Below are 26260 nucleotides of genomic sequence, written 5' to 3' on the forward strand. Positions count from 1 at the left end.
GATATTGGATACAAGCCTTATTTCTATTCTCAATTCATTTTCAGTTCTCAGGATGCAGCCTGCAGTGTAAAGAATGGAGGGCTTCGATCTGGTTGCTATAGAGACAGCCTAGAAATTGGAATGCAAATGTTTCTATCTTGCAAGAAATGATCAATAAAACAAATATCATTACAGCACAAAATATGACTGGACGCGGCCATGGAGACTAGTATGAAAACCTCCATTCTTTACACTGCAGGCTGCATTCTTATCTATATATCTTATTTTTATTAAAACAAGTTTAAACAGGATCATGATAATAAACCTTAGACAGTAATCACATCAAACAAACATAATAAAACAAATCATTGTGACAAGCAAAGACTAAAAAAAAAGAAAGGAAAAACGAAGACAAACGCAATCATACATTAGAGTCTACGTACTGTTTGAGCACCAGAATATGGGGCCCTTGGGGCCTTAAGGTGTTTGTGGTTTCAGCTAAGCAAAAAAAACAAACAAAAAACCTAAATGATACGACCATGACCGTGCTAGTCATATACCGCCATCCAGTGCTGAATTGTAGTAACACAGTGCTAGCATCCACTGTGCACTGCCTGGTGGTAGAATTTATATACACTATGTTGGTATTACTTGGCCACTGTATGACACTTATTCAGCACTATACGGCTATATGATGTTAGCACTATATGGCGGTTATATTTTAGCACAGTATGTCACATTATTCGGCAACCATAATAATGAAATACGTAGGCACTGCAGTGCCACGCTACGCCATGATGAATTACATGATATGATTTCAGCTTCTGATGAGAAGTGACCGGCGCTGAGAAGAGATAAAAAGTCTCCGTATTAACATCCGAACTCAGACGGATTTTCTTTCTACAAACCGCAGGTTGATTTTTTCACTCGGCGACAGGACGATACGGGCGATGGATTTTACAATTTTCATCTTAGTGTCTGGTTTAATCTGGAACATCCTGATAATCTGCAGCAGAAAAATATATATATATATATGAATCCTAAACCAGAAGATGACGGTGTTATTTAGCACTGCTAGATGGGCACTATATGGCAGTGTTATATGCTCACTGTAGAGCGCTGCTATTCGGGAAGTGTATGGTGGTAGCATTTGGCCACTAGGTGGCACCATTACTTTAGGACACGGACACTTGGAGCACTATTTTGCGGTATTATTCGGCCACGGTATGGCGCTACTACATGGTCATTTTATGGCTTAAATTCTGTGGAAGTGACATGATACATTTATTTGTCCACTTTTTGCAACCATGTAACATGTTGAAGTTTGTAAAAAAAATAAAACAACACAGTAAAAGCAAAGTTTTAGTAAAGTTACTTCTTCCCATGAGCAGCCATACCCGAGACAGTGCCAAGTGCATCTCCAGTTCTGCAATCCGCTTCCCCAAGCAGGCGCGCAACCCGTATCCAAAGGGAATGGAACTGAAGGGGTGGTGTGCCATGCCGCCATCTCGGAGCCACCGCTGTGGATAAAACTTTTCTGCGTCTTTGAAATTGGCTTCATCCCTTGAAATGGAGTAATGGCTCAGCACAAAGAGGGTCTGAAAAGAGCAACATAAAAATGAGATTCAAACCCTGGGTAACTGGGCCGAAGACACAGCTAAGCCACAAAACTTACATTTTTGGGGAATTTATAGTCTTTGATCACCACTTCATGCTCATGAACAACTCTCGCATTGGTTGGAATGACGGGATAAAGTCTGCAGAGAGGGACGACAGCAAAATACAGACAGTGACAACCCAATGGGCCCAGAGTGGCGGCAAAGGTTGTCACCCACTGTGTGTTACCTTCATACATGTTTAGTCTCTTATCTGTAAAAGTAAATGCTCCCACCTCAGGGTCTCCTTGATCACGGCCCTCAGTAAGGGCATGTGGTTGATATCGTCCGCCGTAGGGATGCGGTCCATGGGAGCGGCCTTTGTAACCTCATCATACAAAAGTTGCTGCAGCTCCAGGTCCTGAGCCAAGTGATACAGGGACCAACATAACGTGTTCGATGTCTGGAAACGGGAATGGACATAAGAAGGTATTATGGTGGAAAACTGCTGTATACATAGAATTTACCAATACTGTACACTTCTGTTTACTTGCAGTACCACTTCTCGCCACAGTGTGCAACAAATTCTTCCATAGAAGCCTAAGAAACAGCGCCCCCTTGGTGGAAAGTTTTTAAACTGAATCCATGGTAGATACTTTTCTTTTTTTCTTGTACATTTTCTGACATGGAGAACAAGCCCCAAAAGAGCTCATCCGGGGTGCAGATGACGGGAGCATGGTGCTGATAACGCCTTTACCCCAAAAATGTAATAGATCTATCATTGTAGGGATATGAGACCATGAATGTATACGCACGGTGTCCACGCCGGCCAGCAGCAGCTCGGCCACGCTGCCGTACACCTCCTCCATGCTCAGCTTCCCGCTGGAGAGCAGGTACGTCAGGTATTCTCCCTGCTCCTCCTCCCCGCGCTCCAGACGCTGATGGATCTCACTCATCTTCTTATCCACCAGCTTCTTACCTGGAGGGAAAGAAAATCAGGAATCGGATGGAGAAAATTATAATTACACTGCTTAAAAAAAATAAAGGGAACACTTAAAGAACAGAATATAACTCCAAGTAAAGCACACTTCTGTGAAATCAGACTGTCCACTTAGGAAGCAACACTGACTGACAATCAATTTCACATGCTGTGGTGCAAATGGAATAGACGGTTGTGATGGTGTGATATGTTATGTGGGTATCATTTTGTGTATATTTATATTTTACTGATTTTCATAGTGTTGCCCTGTATCATTCTGTGTATTACCCATATTGTCTTGAGTCTCAATTACCTTCCAAAAGGCTGGTAATTGAATTAGCTCACTTAAGGTACCTTCACACATAACGATATCGTTAACGATATCGTTGCTTTTTGTGACGTAGCAACGATATCGTTAAGGAAATCGTTATGTGTGACAGCGACCAACGATCAGGCCCCTGCTGGGAGATCGTTGGTCGCTGAGAAAAGTCCAGAACTTTATTTCGTCGCTGGACTCCCTGCAGACATCGCTGAATCGGCGTGTGTGACGCCGATCCAGCGATGTCTTCACTGGTAACCAGGGTAAACATCAGGTTACTAAGCGCAGGGCCGCGCTTAGTAACCCGATGTCTACCCTGGTTACCAGCGTAAACGTTAAAAAAACAAACACTACATAATTACCTTCAGCTGTCTGTCCCCGGCGCTCTGCTTCTCTGCACTCCTCCTGCATCCTGTGTCAGCGCCGGCCAGCCGGAAAGCACAGCGGTGACGTCACCGCTCTGCTTTCCGGCTGACCGGCGCTGACAGTGCAGAGGAAAGCAGAGCGCCGAAGGACAGACAGCTGAAGGTAAGTATGTAGTGTTTCTTTTTTAAAGTTTACGCTGGTAACCAGGGTAAACATCGGGTTACTATGCGCGGCCCTGCGCTTAGTAACCCGATGTTTACCCTGGTTACCAGGGACTTCGGGATCGTTGGTCGCTGGAGAGCTGTCTGTGTGACAGCTCTCCAGCGACCAAACAGCGACGCTCCAGCGATCGACATCGTCGGTATCGCTTCAGCGTCGCTTAGTGTGACGGTACCCTGTCTGCAGCCTGATTCTATCTGTGCCTCTTGATGACCCCCTGTGGTGCCCTAATCCCCCAGGCACCTTTGTCAGGTCTTGGAGGCCTGACAACCACCCCAACCTGTCTGACAACCCCTGGACATAAGGAGGGGGCTGGGGAGGGCAGGGGCTGGGAAGTCAGTTCCTGTGTGGTGAGGATGGTGTGAACACAGCACCTCGGAGAGAAAGTGAAGCGTATGGATTTTTTTATCCTCTGTCTGCTGGATTATTGGACTCTCATCTCCTTGGACATTTTATCCTGTTACTGAACTGCATTTGTGCTCTGGACTATTGTATCCTCAGTGTGGTGGATTGTTTATGGACCTTTTAGTTTTGCCTATAATAAAGGTCTTGGGATTGTTCACACTTCCCTCGCTCTGTTGATTGTGTGGTATCGGAAAAGGAACCCGTGACAACAACAGATGGAAATTATTGGCAATTATCAAGACACCCTCCATAAAGCAGTGGTTCTGCAGGTGGGGACCACAGACCACATCTCAGTACCAATGCTTTCTGGCTGATGTTTTGGTCACTTTTGAATGTTGGTTGTGCTTTCACACTTGTGGTAGCATGAGACGGACTCTACGAACCACACAAGTGGCTCAGGTAGTGCAGCTCATCCAGGATGGCACATCAATGGGAGCTGTGGCAAGAAGGTTTGCTGTGTCAGCGTAGTGTCCAGAGGCTGGAGCAGACACCAAGAGACAGGCCAGTACACCAGGAGACGTGGAGGGGGCCGTAGGAGGGCAACAACCCAGCCGCAGGACCGCTACATCAGCCTTTGTGCAAGGAGGAACAGGCAGAGCACTGCCAGAGCCCTGCAAAATGACCTCCAGCAGGCCACAAATGCGCATGTGTCTGCATAAGCAGTTAGAAACCGACTCCATGAGGATGGTCTGAGGGCCCAACGTCCACAGATGGGGGTTGTGCTCACAGCCCAACACCGTGCAGGACGCTTGGTATTTGCCACAAAACACCAGGATTGGTAAATTCGCCGCTAGTGCCCTGTGCTCTCCACAGATGAAAGCAGGTTCACACTGAGCACATGTGACAGAAGTGACAGAGTCTGGAGACGCCGTGGAGAGCGGTCTGCTGCCTGCAACATCCTTCAGCATGACTGGTTTGGCATTGGGTCAGTAATGGTGTGGGGTGGCATTTCTTTGGAGGGCCGCACAGCCCTCCATGTGCTCTCCAGAGGTAGCCTGACTGCCATTAGGTACCGAGATGAGATCCTCAGACCCCTTGTGAGACCATATGCCGGTGCGGTTGGCCCTGGGTTCCTCCTAATGCAGGACAATGCCAGACCTCATGTGGCTGGAGTGTGTCAGCAGTTCCTGCAAGATGAAGGCATTGAAGCTATGGACTGGCCGCCCGTTCCCCAGACCTGAATCCGATTGAACACATCTGGGACATCATGTCTCGCACCATCCACCAACGTCACGTTGCACCACAGACTGTCCAGGAGTTGACGGATGCTTTAGTCCAGGTCTGGGAGGAGATCCCTCAGGAGACCATCCGCCGCCTCATCAGGAGCATGCCCAGGCATTGTAAGGAGATCATACAGGCACGTGGAGGCCACACACAATACTGAGCATCATTTCCTTGTCTTGAGGCATTTCCACTGAAGTTGGATCAGCCTGTAATTTGATTTTCCACTTTGATTTTGAGCATCATTCCTACTCCAGACCTCCGTGGGACATTAGTTATGATTTAGTTTGATCATTTTTAAGTTTTATTGTTCTCAACACATTCCACTATGTAATGAATAAAGATTTACAACTGCAATATTTCATTCAGTGATATTTAGGATGTGGGATTTTAGTGTTCACTTTATTTTTTTTGAGCAGTGTATATACAATGTATCCAGGCAAAGGTGTATCTAATCCTATCCTGTGTAATACTGTCTGCTGAGCCATGTATCTAATCCTATCCCGTGTGATACTGTCTGCCGAGCTGTATCTAATCCTATTTCGTGTGAGACTGTCTGCTGAGCTGTATCAAATCCTATTCCGTGTGATACTGAGTGCTGAGCTGTTTATCTAATCCTATCCTGTGTGATACTGACTGCTGAGCCATGTATCCACAATCCTATCCTGTGTGATACTGTATCCCATCATGTGTGATACTGTTTGCTGAGTCGTGTATCTAATCCTATCCCGTGTGATACTGAGTGCTGAGCTATGTATCCACAATCCTATCCCGTGTGATACTGTCTGCTGAGCCATGTATCTAATCTCATCATATCTGATACTGTCTGCTGAGCCATGTATCTAACCCTATCCTGCGGCGTGATACTGTCTCCTAAGCCATGTATCTAATCCTATCATGTGTGATACTGTCTGCTGAGCTGTGTATGTACTCCTCCAATGGGTGATGCTTTCTGATGAGCTGTGTATCTAATCTAATTATGTATGACACTATACAATGTATCTAATCTCTCGTGTGATACAGTCTAGTTTATCTAAGTATGACATATGTGATACAGCATCAGGCATCCCCCAGGACTACATCCCCCATCATGTACTATATAATCATTGTGGACTTACTGAAATTGAATATATTATCCCAGCCTTCCATGTAGAGGTTCCAGTAGGGGAAGACGCGCCTCGTCCAGTCGGGCATGTAGGACACAAATACCAAGTTCTTGAACATTTGGCAGACGGAGTCTATAAACCCCTGGGTTTCGGGGGGAATTTCTTTCTGCAAACATCCTATCCTGGTCTCAAACACGATGTAGGAGACTCCTGGAGAGACGAGGTCAGAGAATAGTGATACTTATCATGCTGCCTGCAGCCACTAGAGGGAGCTGTGGAGCTCACTGCCTACTGCATATACCGGGGCCCCCTATAATAACACAGTATGCAGTGAGCTCCCCCTGGTGGCGGCAGCCAGAATATTATATCTTTATAAATGACCTTACAAGTTTGACCTAAAGGTCATTGTGGTTATGGCATTAGCAAAAACTTTTTGATCACTTTTTTGTTCTATGTTTTTGGGAAGCTGATGTAACAAAAAAATGTGATTTTTAAGTTTTATTTCTTTTCTTTAAAGCTTGATAAATAATGATATAAACAAAAATATAGGGAAAGCCTCATACGGATCCATCAAAGTAATGGGAAAAACATTCTTTTGAAATGAAAACTGAGAGCCTCCTCCGTTCGGTTAGAGTGATGAAACACTTCCCATAATATGATGAAATATACTACGTACGTTTCGCTCATTCGCTTATCTTCATCAAACTTGATAATGTTCTGTACCCGTCTTACGTATTTTAAGATTTTCCTTGCTTATAGTGTTCTGTTTGGATTTTCATGTTTTTTTTATATACACTAAATAAAATTATATTTTATCATATTATGGGAAGTGTTTCATCACTCTAACCGAACTGAGGTGGCTCTTAGGGTTGTCAGTTTTTCTCTCTGTTGTTAAATAGTCATATTGTATTACTTCATTTTTTAATATATATATATATATATATATATATATATATATATATATATATATATATATATTTCTTTTTATTTGTGCCACAGGAAAAGAAGGTGGTATTAGTGTTTATATATTTTTCTCCTTTAATTCCCCTAGGACAGTTGAAGTCTTTTACAATACTCTGAATATTTCCGCTCTCCTATAACATTACTACTACTCACACAGGAGCACTAACATGCAGACCCAGGGTCACAGGTCACTTTTAGGGCCCCCCTCAGGTGAGGAGCCGCTGCGGAGTGGACGGCGGACCTGAGTCGGCCGCTGTGATGTAGCTAAATATCTCTATAATGTCCAATGCTCTTGGCATTTTTGTAGACTGATACCTTCAAAAGCGAATCTGTACAGCTCATTGTTCACATCACTGACGGTGTCGCCGGTTGGGCTCTGCCTGCGCAGCTCCTGGAGTCTGACCATGAAGTCTGAGACCACCTCGTTAATGCTCCCTGCGTAGCTCTTCGCTTCTATAGGTTTCAACATCTTCTTGTTTAGGATTGTCCTGAGAGCGTGCCACTTCTCTCCGTGTCTGGAGTGACAAGAGATCAACATATCATTTCATAATTGGATGTTAGGAAAAGCATCGATTCTACTTGGAGAAATGCAAAAATAGCAATTGCATAAACTCCTCTAATACACACCCATTATAGAATGAGCACTTCTCATATTATTCATGCTATACTCCTAGATCCCTGGCCTTTATGTATCTAATATTCTTTGCGTCACATTCTCATCCTTTTCAGGATCTCTGCTTGCTGTAGTACAAATAGAATATTCTAGCTTTTATCCAGAGGCTGAAAACAAGACCTGATGTTCTTCACAGCCGAAGTTGTATCCAGTCTAGACAATTTTTGTGTGATAAACTCATCAGCAGTAGAGATGAGCGGTGTTCGAGTCGAACTGTTCGCCAATCTCAAATTCGAGCTGTTTTGGGCGGTGATCAAGTCATTCGTTGAACCCGAACAATTTGCTTAAAATTCGGCTGTTCGAGTTTCTGTTCGATAACTGTTCATTCACCAAAAGCTTCACTTGATTTGCACATTAAAACTGTTTACCATTGTTAATAGACTGTTTCAGTGTATATGGGGCAGGGGATGGATCTGTGCTGAAATAACGCTGATCTCCGTTTTTTTTTCTTTCCCGCATTTACAGTGGGGCGGTGCAGTCTCTTAGCCTATCAGCAGTGCGCACACACACAGCAATGTGCATGTGATGCACACAAGCAAGGGCATGTGTCATTGGCTGTGTATGTCACGTGTCCTTGCCCTATAAGAACCGGCCATTTGCCCCGTCGCCACCATTTCCTCATAGATAGAGATAGGTTTAGGGAGTCGGGAGGAGTCGGGACTAGTTGTAATATCAGCCCTTTTCAGGGTAGGTTACAGCAGTTCCTAGCACTGTTTGCCAGGCAGGTCTGTGCCAGTGCTGTGCAAGTGTTTGTCACAGCATTTGGTGTAATCTAGCTCAGCCAATCCTTTTGGGTTAGTAGCATTGTCTGATAGTCAGCAGAGTAGCCCGCCTGTGAAGCTAACTACACCGCCTGTGTATCTAAATTTTTACTGCATCTAACCCAGTAAATAGTTTTGGGACTAGGAGCAGTGTCTGCACGTCAGCCGAGTAGCCCGCCTCTGAAGCTAGCTGCACCGCCTGTGTATCTAAATTTTTACTGCATCTAACCAAGTAAATCCTTTTGGGCCTAGTACCACAGTTTGGCCACTCACTTCTGCTCAGTTTTCATCCATCGATTGTTGTGCCAACAACTACAGATACAGAGTTGCCAATTAGTTAAGCACCAAAATGAGTGGCAAGAGGCCTGCTGCTGGTGGAAAGGGGAATAGCCGTGTTGGAAAGGGAAAAAAAAAGGTTGTGTCCGTGGGGTAGGTGGTAAAGCAACAGTAACATCTGCAGAAGAAAGACCGTCTTCCAGCCAAAGTAAGATGAACAATCTGATATGATCCCTTTCTTACGACCATCGCTACAAGCATCGCCAATAATTCCAGATGAGGCACAAAAACAGCAGGTGCTTGAACGGATATCAAGTGCTCGTTCGTGTAGGCTCTCCTCCATGTCAACTTCAACATCACAACTACTCCAGTCCTCAGAGTTGTCACCCCAATCGCACTTGCTTCCTCACAGCTCCCAAGTCTCCAGCCGCCCGTCTGAGCATCGGGTAACACAGATGGTTGAGTCTGTAGAGCTGTTTACACATACTATAGCCTGGGAATCAGAGGTCTGCTCCAGAGCTCCTGTGAATCCAGATGAGGAAATGATCTGCACTGATGCCCAGAATCTTTGTGAGTCGGATCCAGGCCCAGATAAAGAAGGTTCTGAGCATAAGGGCTCCTATCCACTTACGAGAAACACGTCTGTTTCTCGCATGTGAAAACCAAGCTGTGGCGCCGGCACTTGGGAGCGGAGCGTGCGGCTCCATGTGTTACTATGCGGTTGCACGCTCCGCTCTGGAGTGCCGGCGCCACAGCTTGGTTTTCACATGCGAGACACGGACGTGTTTCTTGCAAGTGGAAAGGAGCCCTAATGTAGACCCTCGTTCCCAAACTGTAACTCCTGTTGGTGGAGACAATGAGGAAGATGATGATGAGACTGAGATACCTGATTGGAAAGAAAACTTTACTTTTCGGTAAGGGCAGGAAGAGGTTGGCTCTGAGGATGACAGGTGTGGGAACACACAGGATGATGATGACGAGGTCGGAGACCCCACTTACTGTCAACCCCCAGTCCGCCAGTCCATGAGGTCAGCAGAGGAGGTGGAGGAGGATGCTAGTGACGAGTCTGATGATGAGGTTACGTTGCGCCTTCCTGGACAGAGACGGAGTACTGGAAGCACGTCAACAACTGCATCCTCAACCCCAGCTGTGCCTCTGAGCAGAAGTCGTGGTGGCTCTTCAGGTCGCAAGGGCTCTAAGCCTTGCATAGCCTGGGCATTTTTTGACCTCGCAAAGGATGACCCAACTCATGTTGTCTGTAAGATTTGTCAACAAAATCTCAGTAGAGGCCAAAAAATGACTAGCTTGAGTACTTCATGCATGAACCGTCACATGGATATGAGGCATAAGTTGCAGTGGGAAGCTCCCTGTGCTCCTAGTGGGCCAGGTCAACCCCATCAAGTGCATCCGCGTCCTCTTCATCCTCTGTGACTGTGGGGAAAGCAGTCGCACATGGTTTTGGATGCAGACCTTCCACCTCTTTACCCGCAACAGCCAGTGTGATTGGCAGGTCATCAGGACATTTGCAAGTGGAAACACCTGCTGTTGCTGAGCGCTCTCCGACATCGACACCACATTTTGATCAAGGCAACATAACATCTCCGCCTGCACCTTCCTCACAGACCAGCAGTTTGCCGGGGACACCCTACTCAACTCCGTCTAAGCACAGCAGCCATCCCTCAGTCCCTCAGAGGTGGACAAGTAAAAGACCATTTCCTCCTAGCCATGACAAAGCTAAGAGGTTTAATTTCTCCATCTGCAAGCTGTTGGCTACAGAAATGCTGCCTTTCCGCCTGGTGGACACAGAGGATTTTCGAGATCTTATGTCCTTTTTTGCAGTACCCCAGTACCAGATGCCCAGTCGCCACTACTTCTCAAAGAAAGCTGTGCCTGCGCTACACCAGCATGTCGCACACAACATCACCGCTTCCTTGAGAAACTCTGTGTGTGACAGGGTGCATTTCACCAGACACTTGGACGAGTAGACATGGACAGGGGCGTTACATGTCGATGACTGGGCACTGGGTAACTCTGGTGACATCAGGAGAAGGGGCTGCTGTCCAAGTCTTGCCGTCGCCACAAGTTGCTCGTCGATCCTCTGTATCTAGAAGTTCCTCCACTGCTTCTGCCTCCTCAACCTCCTCTCGGTCCTCCACCTGCACCTAAAGCCTGTCTGATAATGCCTCCCGCGTTGTAACTGCGCAGAAGGAATCCTGCACAACTCCTTACTATGCTGTCACCAGGGCTCAACAGCATCAGGCGGTGTTTACATTGAAATGTCTGATCAACCTGCAGCCAGGGAAGGCTGTGTGCGACAATGCTGCAAACCTAGGTGCGGCCCTTCGCCGGGGCAATGTCACACACATGCCTTGTAAACGTGCCACGTTTTGAACCTAGTTGTCCAGCAATTTTTAGCCCACTATCCAGGACTAGATGGTCTTCTGCAGATGGCACGGTCGCTGTGTGCTCACTTCCGCCTTTCGCATCCCGCAGCTCAACAACTTACATCTCTACAGAAGTCGTTGGGCCTGCCAGTTCACCGGCTGAAATGCGATGTGCCCACACGGTGGAATTCAACTCTGCACATGTTGCAGCGACTGTGGCAGCAGCGACGAGCCCTGGTGCAATACGTTATGACGTATAGCCTGGGCCAACGAGATCCAGAGGTGGGGCAAATCACGCTGCAGGAGTGGTCTCAGATCAGGGACCTATGCACCCTTCTGCACAGTTTTGAAATAGCAACGAAGATGTTTAGTGCTGACGATGCCATTATCAGCATGACCATTCCGGTGATTTACATGCTGAGCACACCTTACACAGTGTTCGGAATCAGGTGGTGGAACAAGAGGAGGAGGAAGAACAGGAGGAGTCGTATGCGGAAGGGATAATATCTCCAAGGTCAAGAAGGTCGGCAGCACCAAGGTGGCTGGCATTGGAGGCTGGGGGAGAGGGATTACCGAGGGCGCATGGTAGCAGCCAAACTGTTGAGGAAGGTGCAGGAGGTGAGGAAGAAGTGGAGGACGAACTGGCGCTGGGCGTGGAAGACTCATCAGATGAGGGAGACCTTGATCAAATTTCTGTTGTGCAAGGTTTGGGGGGAGAGGGCAGACGAAGGAAGCATGATTCTCACCTCGCCACCACCAAGACAACAAGGTCCTCCTGGATGCTCAAGACACATGAGTGCCTTCTTGCTGCACTACCTGCAACATGACCCTCGGATTGTCAGAATCCGAAGTAATGGCGACTACTGGGTTGCCACACTCTTAGATCCCCGGTACAAAAGCAAATTTGGCAAAATAATTCCTGACATAGAAAGGGATTCACTCATGCAGGAGTATCAGCAGAGACTGTTACAGAATCTAACATCTGCTTTTCCACAAAACACCAGTGGTGCACGTAGTCAATCTCTGAGTTGTAACTTGCTAACGGTGGGACTATCGAGTCATCACTCAAACCGTAACAGTAACATCGTATCTGGTGGTAACAGCAATTTTTTCCAATCGTTTCAAGATTTTTTTAGACCATCCTTTGCAAGGCCACAGGAGACAAGAAGTCTGACGCATAGCCAACGCCTAGAGAGGATGGTACAGGAGTATCTCCAAGTTAACATCGATGCCGTGATTGTGGAACTGGACCCTTGCTCATTTTGGGCTTCCAATCTTGAAAAATGGCCTGAGCTCGCCACTCACGCCTTGGAGATCTTGTCGTGCCCCGCAGCCAGCGTTCTCTCTGAACATGTGTTCAGCGCTGCTGGTGGTGTGCTGACAGATAAGCGCACGCGGCTGTCCAGTGATAATGTAGACGGACTAACATTCATCAAGATGAACAAATCCTGGATCCGCAAGGACTTTTCTACCCCTGTGTCATCTTGGGGAGACTAAAAGCTTGATGATTTTTGAAAATCACCTCACCAACCGTTTTAAAAAACTCTGGCGAAATTGATACCACTTAAGTGGTGTCTGTGGCCGAATTTTTTGAAAAAATGGAGACTCTTTATTGAGTCCCCTTGCTGAGTTTTACATGACGTTGCCATCGTCAATTCCAGGTGAGTGGGGTCGTCTGCAGAGTTGTTTCCTCATACTATGGCCTGGGATTCAGAGGTCTGCTCCAAAGCTTCAGTGTCAGCTAGTCAGCAGAGTAGCCGCCCACCGTCTGTTTACCTAAGATCTATTTTTAACGACATCTGGCCTAGGAAATCCTTTTGGGCCTAGTAGAATTTGGTGCTACTCAGCAGAGTACCCCACCCATGAAGCAAGCTACACCGCCTTCTTTCTTTCTCAATCTAACCCCTCGGCTCTGGGGTGTCCACTCTCCCTCCAGCTCTCTCCTTCTCACAGGTGGACTACCGCGTGTATTCACACTGTGGCGAATCTTTTGGGCCCAGGCATAAGAAGTCGTCGAGGTAATGGATAATATGTCATCATGGAAACGTCCATGACGGCACATTCTAGGAAGCAACTAAACGCCTCAAATAGTGATCAGGATATGGAGCACCCCATGGGCAAACAGCGATCTATGTAGTATGCTCCTTCACAGAAGCAGCCCAATGGGAGGACACTATTCGGAGACACCGGTAGTAACCGGAACGCCCCCTCAATGTCTGTTTTGGCCATTAGGGTGCCCCTTACCAACTTCTTGACCCGCCTGATTGCCTCGTCAAAGGAGGTACAGCACATAGTACTGTACTTGGTTCCGCGTCGATCTTGTCGTTTACTGACCTGCCCCTTGGATATGACAAATGGTGGATTAGTCTGAATGTATTGGGTTCCTTTTTTGGCACGACTCCCAACGGGGGTACCACTACGTTTTCTAAGGAAAGTGTTCTGAATGGACCCGCCGCCATTCTACCTAAAGATATTTCTTTTTTAATTTTAGATTGTTACTCCAGCCTTTCTTGATTTTAGAAGTGCATGACATGCCTATATCTGTGTCTCCACCTCCTTTTACTCCTCCACCTCTTTTCTTTTCGCTTGACTATATGTAGTTGTGACTTTTCCATGTGTTTGTTGTGTCTTCTGAGCAGTTTGTCAGCTTTTGGACACCTTTTAAGGTGTTTTCTATGTATTTTCTCTGTGTTTATATGTGTTTGTGTTTGCCTGCCATTGGTTTCAATGGGGTTCGACGGTGTTAGTCGAAGTTCGACGAACATTTGTCGAACACGTCCCAGTTCGACAAACCGAACCGAACTCGAACACTAGGGAGGTGGCTCAAAACTAATCAACAGCACAAATCTTTTATTATACACTGCTCAAAAAATAAAGGGAACACTTAAACAGACTATAACGCCAAGTACATCAAACTTCTGTGAAATCAGACTGTCCACTTAGGAAGCAACACTGCTGACAATCAATTTCACATGCTGTTGTGAAAATGGAATAGACAACAGATGGAAATTATTGGAAATTATCAAGACACCCTCAATAAAGGAGTGGTTCTGCAGGTGGGGACCACAGACCACATCTCAGTACCAATGCTTTCTGGCTGATGTTTTGGTCACTTTTGAATGTTGGTTGTGCTTTCACACTCGTGGTATCATGAGATGGACTCTACAACCCACACAAGTGGCTCAGGTAGTGCAGCTCATCCAGGATGGCACATCAATGCGAGCTGTGGCAAGAAGGTTTGCTGTGTCTGTCCGCATAGTGTTCAGAGGCTGGAGGCGCTACCAGGAGACAGGCCAGTACACCAGGAGACATGGAGGAGGCCGTAGGAGGGCAACAACCCAGCAGCAGGACCGCTACATCAGCCTTTGTGCAAGGAGGAACAGGAGGAGCGCTGCCAGAGCCCTGCAAAATGACCTCCAGCAGGCCACAAATGTGCATGTGTCTGCCCAAATGGTTAGAAACCGACTCCATGAGGATGGTCTGAGAGCCCGACATCCACAGATGGGGTTGTGCTCACAGCCCAACACCGTGCAGGACGCTTGGCATTTGCCACAGAACACCAGGATTGGCAAATTCGCCACTGGCGCCCTGTGCTCTTCACAGATGAAAGCAGGTTCACACTGAGCACATGTGACAGACGTGACAGAGTCTGGAGACGCCGTGGAGAGCGATCTGCTGCCTGCAACATCCTTCAGCATGACCGGTTTGGCAGTGGGTCCGTAATGATGTGGGGTGGCATTTCTTTGGAGGGCCGCACAGCCCCCCATGTGCTCGCCAGAGGAAGCCTGACTGCCATTAGGTACTGAGATGAGATCCTCAGAACCCTTGTGAGACCATATGCTGGTGCCGTTGGCCCTGGGTTCCTCTTAATGCAGGACAATGCCAGACCTCATGTGGCTGGAGTGTGTCAGCAGTTCCTGCAAGATGAAGGCATTGATGCTATGGACTGGCCCGCCCGTTCCCCTGACCTGAATCCGATTGAACACATCTGGGACATCATGTCTCGCTCCATCCACCAACGTCACGTTGCACCACAGACTGTCCAGGAGTTGGCGGATGCTTTAGTCCAGGTCTGGAAGGAGATCCCTCAGGAGACCATACGCTGCCTCATCAGGAGCATGCCCAGGCATTGTAGGGAGGTCATACAGGCACGTGGAGGCCACACACACTACTGAGCATCATTTTCTTGTCTTGAGGCATTTCCACTGAAGTTGGATCAGCCTGTAACTTCATTTTCCACTTTGATTTTGAGCATCATTCCAACTCCAGACCTCCGTGGGACATTAGTTGTGATTTACGTTGATCATTTTTAAGTTTTATTGTTCTGAACACATTCCACTATGTAATGAATAAAGATTTACAGCTGGAATATTTCATTCAGTGATATCTAGGATGTGGGATTTTAGTATTCCCTTTATTTTTTTCGAGCAGTGTATTTAGTTACAGTGTATCAGTCCAGGTTAAATGTGTCAGTCTGGAGCCCACAGAAGAATATCTAAACTGGATACAATTGTAGCAAGCTCTCAGGGGAGAAGCATATTTAGTTCAGTCTAGCCCAAGCTTTAAGTCCTTTAATATAAATAGAAATGTCCCCATTCAGTGACAAGAAACAGAGGAACGGAATGTAAAGAATATTAGAAAATCGCAGACTTTTTTTGCTTTTGTTACATTGTTTCCAAACCTCCCCTGTACTGAACTCACTCTGAGAAAGGTCCATAAGAAACGTTCCGAATTTCCCTATGAAGCCTCCAGAGGTCGATCTCATTCCTTATGGGGTATTTGCCCTCCTGTCGCACCATTATTTCCAATATGGCTGGATCTGCGATGTTGACCATCTTGAAGTGGCCGATCTGCGACTTCCACCATGGGCCATAGCGCTTCTTGTATATTAGCTGAAGTATATAGAGAGATGAAATATCAAAGGCTTTATATGTAGAAGATTGCTATTAGTGCAGTGATACCTGGGCATTGCATGTCACTGTCATAGTGATATTGCATGGGCAGCATTATCTGGGCACTATATGTCAGTATTATCTGTCCACAGTATGGCACCGTTTTCAAATTAGAGGATGACAGGGTCATATGGGCGCTAGTGGCCACTGTTATTTGTCTTCTATAAGTTTTGTGAGCACAGTTTGGCACAGTTATTGTTGCATTATATGGCGGTATTATACGAGTACTGTATTGTTGGACTATGTTCTTTGAGTATTGCCTGGCAGAATTATGTGAACACTGTACGGCACTATTCACGGGACAGTATTACGTTGGTGCTCTGTCACTGATTTTTGACCAATTTATGGCAGTACTATGTGAACGCATGTTTTTATATCTTACTATGATATAGAAACAAATCATATAAATGATTTTATTGTTTAGTATTGGGTTTTTGTCAGCTTTACTGCTATGTTCGCACAATGCGATAGGACGACATATTTTTGAGCGATTTTCCTTAATCGCTGTATAAGCGCTGCCATCTTAGAATATCACAGCAAAAATAGCAGAGTGTGAAAAAAATGCAATGTATGAACATAGCAAAAGTATCAGCATAAAAAGCACCTTCAGGCCATGTTTCCGCATAATGTGAAGCCATTTTCCTTTGCTGTGTTTAATTTTTTTTCTTGCTTGCAAAATATCTGCAGCATTTAACACATGATTTCATGAACTCTCCTGCCGCTGTACATTTATAGACTGTTGAACATTGTATTTTTCGTACATTTCTTCTTTAAAGGCTTTTATGGAGTGCCAAAAGAAACAAATATAAAAAAAGTAATTGCATTCTAAGTGAAGAATCCCAACACTACTGCACTAATCATTAAGAAATGCTGCATCAAATCTACAAAAGGGGGAAAACACAAAAAAACCTGCAGTAAAACTACAGATTGCTGTTGTTCTGGTTTGAACATTTGCAGAAAAAAAAAAATGCAGCGGTGAAAACACAATGTTTCTGCATTTGGCAATATTGCAACATGGCCTTATGGCCTCTCCTATGCTTTACACTGCAGCTGTCATTGTTCAGATTGGATGTTGTGTGTAAGGCTATGTTCACATTTGCGTCTTTGGACGCAGCGTCGTCGCCGCAAGGCACGACGCATGTGAAACGCATGCAAAAACGCATTGTTTTGTGATGCATGCGTCCATTTTTGGCTTGATTTTGGACGCAAAAAAAAAAGCAACTTGCTGCGTCCTCTGCGCCCTGACGCTTGCGCCAAAACGACGCATGCGTCACAAAACGCAAGACAACGCATGTCCATGCACCCCCATGTTAAATATAGGGGCGCATGACGCATGCGTCGCTATGCGTCGCCGAACGCAACGCAAATGTGAACGTAGCCTAGGAATAAACTCAGCAGGAAGTCAGTACACGAAGAACAGATTATATATAATCAAAAGTTAGGCCTCTTTTACACTTCCGTCTTTTTCCTCCCCTCGAAATCCGTTGATTTTTGAAAAAACAGGATCCTGCTAATTTTTCTGCAGGATTCTGTTTTTGTCCTATAGACTTGTATTAGCGACGGATTGTGATGGATGGCCATCCGTTTCATCCGTCGGAAAATAGCGGTCCTTCGCTCTCTCTCTCTCAATTCAATTCAATTCAAATGCACTTTATTGGCAGGACTAAGTACATGTTAGCATTGCCAAAGCATATGGTAAAAATAGGGGGATAGGGGGTGGGGTAGGGAGGCATATAGTGGTCCAGGATATATCAGACTCCTTTTAGAGGGTAGGGGACATGCCTATGGTGGGGTATAGGAGTCCATGGCATATCAGGCTCTTTAGTCGGGGGATAGGGACAGGCCTATGGTGGGGTATAGGAGTCCATGGCATATCAGGCTCTTTAGTTGGGGGATAGGGACATGTCCAGGGTGGGGTATAGGAGTCCATGACATATCAGGCTCTTTAGTCGGGGGATAGGGACGTGTCCAGTGTTGGGGTATAGGAGTCCATGACATATCAGGCTCCTCTTAGTCTGTGGCAGGCACTGACATATTCCGCTGCTACGGCCGCTGCACTTTCCTCTTCCCCCAGTTTTATCGGCAGTTTCTCTTCCTCCTCCTTGGAGGTGAAGTCTGGGAGGAGATCAGACAGTCTCTTAAAGTGAGTGTCCCTCGCTGTGGAGTATTTGGGGCACCTCAGCAGGAAGTGCGCCTCATCCTCCACGACCTCCTGGGGGCGCTGCTGGCAGAGTCTTGTAGTTCTGTCGGTGCCGCCCGGATTCGATGAGTAGGCTGTGGGCGCTCAGTCTGTACCGGCTCAGGATCTGTCGTTCTTTGGAGTTTTCTAGTTTATCTAGATACGGGACCAGTTTGTACTCCCTCTGTAGATTCCGGTATATTGTCAGTTTCTGGGATTTCTTTATGTCGTTCCTCCAGATGCTGAGATATTCCTCTTTGACTTTGTGTACCATCTTCTGGATTTCACCTTTTGTCAAGTCATGTAGGTTGATGGATTGGTCAGACTGGCTTTGGGTACTTTTTCTTGGGAGGCTTCCTGGTGTAGGAAGGCTTTGTGATGGTAGGAGCTGGGACTGCTACTTTGTAGATGAGCCATGAATGACAGCGCCTTCTTCTTTATTGCGAGGTGTAGTGGGAATCTGCCCGGCTCTGCTCGGCAGGCGCTATTTGATGTGCTCCGATGGACTTGGAGAAGATGCTTGCAGAACTCTACTTTCTCTCTCTCCACTATTTTATGCATTAAAATTCAGGTACTACCAAATTCGACGGATCCGTCAGTTTACTGGATGCGTTACATTAGTTTGCAAATCTTTCTACAACGTCCGTCGATACGTCGTGCTGACGCATAATGACAACCGTCTCAAGACGGAAGTGTGAAAGAAGCCTTACTGAACCAATGGTGCGAAAAGGAAGAGTCTCATTATTGTTATTACTGTAAAGATCTAGACAACAAATAATAATCTATAAACATTTAGATTACTGTATAAATAAACATTTTACACCTTTCACATACAGTTTGTTTCAAACATTTCAGAATAATTGTTGGCTTTAACTGAATACAAGTAGTCCTGTCTGTATAGTCCTGCTGTTGGCCATTACACATAGATACAATTGTAACCAGTGTAGACAATGCTCTGTGAGCTAAACACAACAGCAGCACAAAGCGCTAGTTGGCTACAAAGTATTCCTTCCGAGTCACAGAATTGTCTAGAATTGTATCTACTTCTCAGCTGGGTGCAGCGCTGGCTATAAACAGGACTGTAACTAAGGCCGGTTTCACACGTCAGTGGCTCCGGTACGTGAGGTGACAGTTTCCTCACGTACCGGAGACACTGACTCACGTAGACACATTAAAATCAATGTGTCTCTGCACATGTCAGCGTGTTTTCACGGACCGTGTGTCCGTTTGAAAAACACGGAGACATGTCAGTGTTCGTGGGAGCGCACGGATCACACGGACCCATTAAAGTCAATGGGTCCGTGTAAAACACGTACCGCACACGGATGCTGTCCGTGTGCAGTCCGTGTGCCATGCAGGAGACAGCGCTACAGTAAGTGCTGTCCCCCCAGCTTGTGGTGCTGAAGCCCCATTCATTTCTTCTCTCCAGCAGCGTTCGCTGGAGAGAAGGAATGAAAAATCATTTATTTTTTATTTTTTGTTGTTGTTAAAATAAAGTTCCCGGTAATCTCCCCCCTCCCTCCCCCTGTACGCCCGCCCGCTGGCATTAAAATACTTACCCAGCTCCCCCGATGCTTCCATCCTCTCAGCGTCGCAGCTCTTCCTGTATGAGCGGTCACGTGGAAGTTTCTCGCACATGTGACCCCGGCCTGAAAAGGGATACTCATTCAAAGTTTGAAAATTGCTAATTTTTTTACATTTTTGTCAAATTTCTGATATTTTTTTTATAAACACAAAACATATAGACATAAATGTATCACTAAGATAAAGTACAACATGTCACGAAAAATCTCAAAATCATTGGGATCTGTGGAACCAATCCAGAGTTATGGCCACATAAAGGGAGACTGGTCAGATTTTAAAAATTTGGCCCCGTCACTGAGGGGTGAAAACTCACAACAAAATACACAATGGATGGAGGACACTTTAAAATAGTATAAATAATTTATAGTTTCTTCCACATACTCTGATCCACTGCTTCAAGTTTTGTATTTTGTGTCCACAAGGATTGATTCTAATAAGTGCACAATGTTCAGGAGTTGCCATTTAAGCAATTCCCTAATATACTGCCCCATGTATGCAGTCATGTATGAGAACTATGACATCTTTAGCATTTTGTCTTCACGGCTCTCTGCAGCGAAATATGGCGCAATCTCACCAATTGTGAGGGTCCAACACTTTACAATCCATCCTCCACCAATCTATTATTACTGCAAGATACAGGAAAGACATATATAGTCCAGTCACTACTTGTCTGAACATAATTCCCCATCAAACTCCATCGCACCCAAAGGAACTACAAATATTGGCTGGAGACTACCGCATGCGGCCTTTATCTATCCCCCATTTCCTCAAGATGGCTGGACCATCGTTGTAAACAAGCCCCTGTTCTTTGTCAGCCCCCCCCTCATTGTAGAATGAAGCTTTAATTATTGGATTATCTTTAACTTTGTTACTTATGGATTGTAAAGCGCTGAGGAATATGTTGGCGCTATATAAATAAAGATTATAATAATTATTATTATAGTTTTGAAAGCTGCAATTTGTTACCATCTTTTCAGTTAGCCATTAAAAGGTATCGACCACTGAGGTCTCTCAATTCTTAATATTTTGCTAATACAAGAGATTAATTTCTGGAATATCCGTTTACTTCTAGTATGTGAAGTAGTGAGCACTAGCTAGACAAGAATAGGGTAATCTTCGGCACAACCATCCGGTCTGGAAAACAATTTGTTTATTGAGAATGTTTAAACACAGAATGGATCCCTAGATAATATAGAAACTGATGTATTTCTGGCAGTAGCTGCCGTTAGTCGTAGTCCAGTAACTAAGTCACTACAACTAAGGGCAGCTATTGGCAGAAACACGTCAGTTTCAATATTATCTAAAGATCCATTCTGTGTTTAAACATTCTCAATAAACAAAATTGGTTTTAATACCAGATGGTTGTGCCGAACATTACCCTGTTCCTGTCTACCCTGAATACTGCACTCACATTCTGATACTTGTAGTTCCACTAGTTTAATAAGTGAACAGCTGGTGTCATAATAAAATCATGCAAAGGACTAATGGATTCAGTTATGTTACTTGTGCTAAGTTATTCTCAAGCTCTACTATTTGCATTTTTACATTTGCAGTAAAAACTTAAAATATAATGTAACAATTATGATGATAATAATATTAATAATAACACGAATCTCTGTGATTCCTCATGTTTTCCTGGTGGACTCGGACATCTGCGGTTTTTCTCCTTGTATTTCTTCCCATGTTCATTCTTTCTCGTTCACTTTCCATAGTATTTTTAGCTTTGCGTAGTTTCCACATTATACCATATGTCCTAGTTTCCCGCAGAGCCCGAGTCTCTACACTTATCTTGTGTGATTACATCCGCTGAGGATTTCCAGTGTGATGGTAATACAACTTTTTAATATAGCGATACTTTATGTTTAAACGTTTGTAAGATATTAGTTTGCTGTCAGTGAATAGAAATGTCTTTTTTGACATGCAGAGGATGACAACTTGAGACAAACCCTGTGAGCGCCACAGAAAGAGCCTGATACATTGTAGCAAACTGTCAGCCACGTGTACATCTGCTGTGTGTGCTCCCATGGTCTGCACATGTCCCCGCACAGCAGGGGGGCTTCCGCCTCAGTGTAAACTGCAGTGTTCCCTCACTGGCAACAAACATTTATGGAGATTGTGAGAAATTAAAACATCTATTAGAAAGTTCCAGAACATTTACACAGGGATTATTGTGTACATAAGAAAAGAAAAACTCCTTAAGGCCTATCATGTGTTACCTTCATGTGGACTATCATGTGTGATACTGACTGCTGAGCTGTGTATCTAATCCTCTCCTGTGTGATACTGTCTGCTGAGCCGTGTATCTAATCCTATCCTGTGTGATACTGTCTGCTGAGCTGTGTATCTAATCCTATCCTGTGTGATACTGTCTGCTGAGCCGTGTATCTAATCCTATCCTGTGTGATACTGTGTGCTGAGCCGTGTATCTAATCCTATCCTGTGTGATACTGTCTGCTGAGCCGTGTATCTAATCCTATCCTGTGTGATACTATCTGCTGAGCCGTGTATCTAATCCTATCCTGTGTGATACTGTCTGCTGAGCCGTGTATCTAATCCTATCAGATAATACAGATAATAAATGGGAAATGTTTAAGAACATCCTAAATAGGCAGTGTAAGCGGTTTATACCTTGTGGGAATAAAAGGACTAGAAATAGGAAAAACCCAATGTGGCTAAACAAAGAAGTAAGACAGGCAATTAACAGTAAAAAGAAAGCATTTGCACTACTAAAGCAGGATGGCACCATTGAAGCTCTAAAAAACTATAGGGAGAAAAATACTTTATCTAAAAAACTAATTAAAGCTGCCAAAAAGGAAACAGAGAAGCACATTGCTAAGGAGAGTAAAACTAATCCCAAACTGTTCTTCAACTATATCAATAGTAAAAGAATAAAAACTGAAAATGTAGGCCCCTTAAAAAATAGTGAGGAAAGAATGGTTGTAGATGACGAGGAAAAAGCTAACATATTAAACACCTTCTTCTCCACGGTATTCACGGTGGAAAATGAAATGCTAGGTGAAATCCCAAGAAACAATGAAAACCCTATATTAAGGGTCACCAATCTAACCCAAGAAGAGGTGCGAAACCGGCTAAATAAGATTAAAATAGATAAATCTCCGGGTCCAGATGGCATACACCCACGAGTACTAAGAGAACTAAGTAATGTAATAGATAAACCATTATTTCTTATTTTTAGGGACTCTATAGCGACAGGGTCTGTTCCGCAGGACTGGCGCATAGCAAATGTGGTGCCAATATTCAAAAAGGGCTCTAAAAGTGAACCTGGAAATTATAGGCCAGTAAGTCTAACCTCTATTGTTGGTAAAATATTTGAAGGGTTTCTGAGGGATGTTATTCTGGATTATCTCAATGAGAATAACTGTTTAACTCCATATCAGCATGGGTTTATGAGAAATCGCTCCTGTCAAACCAATCTAATCAGTTTTTATGAAGAGGTAAGCTATAGACTGGACCACGGTGAGTCATTGGACGTGGTATATCTCGATTTTTCCAAAGCGTTTGATACCGTGCCGCACAAGAGGTTGGTACACAAAATGAGAATGCTTGGTCTGGGGGAAAATGTGTGTAAATGGGTTAGTAACTGGCTTAGTGATAGAAAGCAGAGGGTGGTTATAAATGGTATAGTCTCTAACTGGGTCGCTGTGACCAGTGGGGTACCGCAGGGGTCGGTATTGGGACCTGTTCTCTTCAACATATTCATTAATGATCTGGTAGAAGGTTTACACAGTAAAATATCGATATTTGCAGATGATACAAAACTATGTAAAGCAGTTAATACAAGAGAAGATAGTATTCTGCTACAGATGGATCTGGATAAGTTGGAAACTTGGGCTGAAAGGTGGCAGATGAGGTTTAACAATGATAAATGTAAGGTTATACACATGGGAAGAGGGAATCAATATCACCATTACACACTGAACGGGAAACCACTGGGTAAATCTGACAGGGAGAAGGACTTGGGGATCCTAGTTAATGATAAACTTACCTGGAGCAGCCAGTGCCAGGCAGCAGCTGCCAAGGCAAACAGGATCATGGGGTGCATTAAAAGAGGTCTGGATACACATGATGAGAGCATTATACTGCCTCTGTACAAATCCCTAGTTAGACCGCACATGGAGTACTGTGTCCAGTTTTGGGCACCGGTGCTCAGGAAGGATATAATGGAACTAGAGAGAGTACAAAGGAGGGCAACAAAATTAATAAAGGGGATGGGAGAACTACAATACCCAGATAGATTAGCGAAATTAGGATTATTTAGTCTAGAAAAAAGACGACTGAGGGGCGATCTAATAACCATGTATAAGTATATAAGGGGACAATACAAATATCTCGCTGAGGATCTGTTTATACCAAGGAAGGTGACGGGCACAAGGGGGCATTCTTTGCGTCTGGAGGAGAGAAGGTTTTTCCACCAACATAGAAGAGGATTCTTTACTGTTAGGGCAGTGAGAATCTGGAATTGCTTGCCTGAGGAGGTGGTGATGGCGAACTCAGTCGACGGGTTCAAGAGAGGCCTGGATGTCTTCCTGGAGCAGAACAATATTGTATCATACAATTATTAGGTTCTGTAGAAGGACGTAGATCTGGGGATTTATTATGATGGAATATAGGCTGAACTGGATGGACAAATGTCTTTTTTCGGCCTTACTAACTATGTTACTATGTTACTATGTTACTATCCTGTGTGATACTGCCTGCTGAGCCGTGTATCTAATCCTATCCTGTGTGATACTGCCTGCTGAGCCGTGTATCTAATCCTCTCCTGTGTGATACTGTCTGCTGAGCCGTGTATCTAATCCTATCCTGTGTGATACTGCCTGCTGAGCCGTGTATCTAATCCTATCCTGTGTGATACTGCCTGCTGAGCCGTGTATCTAATCCTATCCTGTGTGATACTGCCTGCTGAGCCGTGTATCTAATCCTATCCCGTGTGATACTGTCTGCTGAGCTGTGTATCTAATCCTATCCCGTGTGATACTGTCTGCTGAGCCGTGTATCTAATCCTATCCTGTGTGATACTGTCTGCTGAGCTGTGTATCTAATCCTATCCTGTGTGATACTGTCTGCTGAGCCGTGTATCTAATCCTATCCTGTGTGATACTGTCTGCTGAGCCGTGTATCTAATCCTATCCTGTGTGATACTGCCTGCTGAACCGTGTATCTAATCCTATCCTGTGTGATACTGCCTGCTGAGCCGTGTATCTAATCCTATCCCGTGTGATAATGTCTGCTGAACCGTGTATCTAATCCTATCCTGTGTGATACTGTCTGCTGAGCCGTGTATCTAATCCTATCCTGTGTGATACTGTCTGCTGAGCTGTGTATCTAATCCTATCCTGTGTGATAATGTCTGCTGAACCGTGTATCTAATCCTATCCTGTGTGATACTGTCTGCTGAGCCGTGTATCTAATCCTATCCTGTGTGATACTGTCTGCTGAACCGTGTATCTAATCCTATCCTGTGTGATACTGCCTGCTGAGCCGTGTATCTAATCCTATCCCGTGTGATACTGTCTGCTGAGCCGTGTATCTAATCCTATCCTGTGTGATGTCTCTAAGAATCAAACCTTACAACAACTCTTATGTGAAGTTTAGTACATGCATATGATGGATGGATACATACCAGGGGTGGACATATCATTGGTGTAACAGGGGCTCGAGAGGTAAGAAGGCCACTACCACCCCCAGATCTGGTGGAATTGCACATTATGAGGAGCTATTGGGCTATAAAGGGCCCATATATTGTTCTTGCACAGGAGCCTCTTCTGTCTGTGTTCACCAGTGATAGATACTGTCGATCAATGGATTAGGGGTGGACAAAGAATTGGTGCAACCTGTGCAGGAGCTCAGGGCCCAGAAGGTAACAGGGCCACGTCCTCTTCCAAAGTAACTCCTGTCACAAACACATTATTAGGCTGCCGTCACACGCTCAGTATTTGGTCAGTATTTTACATCAGTATTTGTAGCCAAAACCAGGAGTGAAACAATTAGGCCGGCTTCACACTTGCGAGTTTTACGGACGTAAGAGCGCAGAAACTACGTCCGTAAAACTCGCAAAAAATACGGCACAATTATTCTCTATGCCCCTGCTCCTATCTGCCGTATTTTACTGATCAGTATTATACGGCTTTCTACGGCCGTACAAAATCGCAGCATGCTGCGTTTGTCACCGTACTGCGCAAGAAATACGCCAATGAAAGTCTATGGAAGCGTGAAAAATACGGATTACACACGGACAAGCAGTGTGACTTGCGAGAAATACGCAGCGCTGTTAGAGA

General features: G+C 45.0%; 1 protein-coding gene across 1 annotated transcript in view; it reads right to left on the reverse strand.

Annotated features, from left to right (window-relative positions):
- Positions 1–249: 249 nt before the first annotated feature.
- LOC138644405 (sterol 26-hydroxylase, mitochondrial-like) overlaps positions 250–26260 on the reverse strand; it is a 28900-nt gene continuing 2889 nt past the window's right edge. Inside the window, exons 2-9 of the mRNA XM_069732738.1 lie at positions 15948–16138; positions 7468–7667; positions 6202–6399; positions 2390–2553; positions 1871–2037; positions 1655–1736; positions 1377–1577; positions 250–985 (exon numbers count right to left, since the gene is read on the reverse strand). Of these exons, the coding sequence (XP_069588839.1) occupies positions 863–985; positions 1377–1577; positions 1655–1736; positions 1871–2037; positions 2390–2553; positions 6202–6399; positions 7468–7667; positions 15948–16138 (1326 nt within the window). The 3' untranslated portion in view covers positions 250–862. The remainder of the gene's footprint in view (positions 986–1376; positions 1578–1654; positions 1737–1870; positions 2038–2389; positions 2554–6201; positions 6400–7467; positions 7668–15947; positions 16139–26260) is intronic.

The sequence above is a fragment of the Ranitomeya imitator genome, chromosome 7 (assembly GCF_032444005.1).
Source record: "Ranitomeya imitator isolate aRanImi1 chromosome 7, aRanImi1.pri, whole genome shotgun sequence".
Taxonomy (NCBI): domain Eukaryota; kingdom Metazoa; phylum Chordata; class Amphibia; order Anura; family Dendrobatidae; genus Ranitomeya; species Ranitomeya imitator.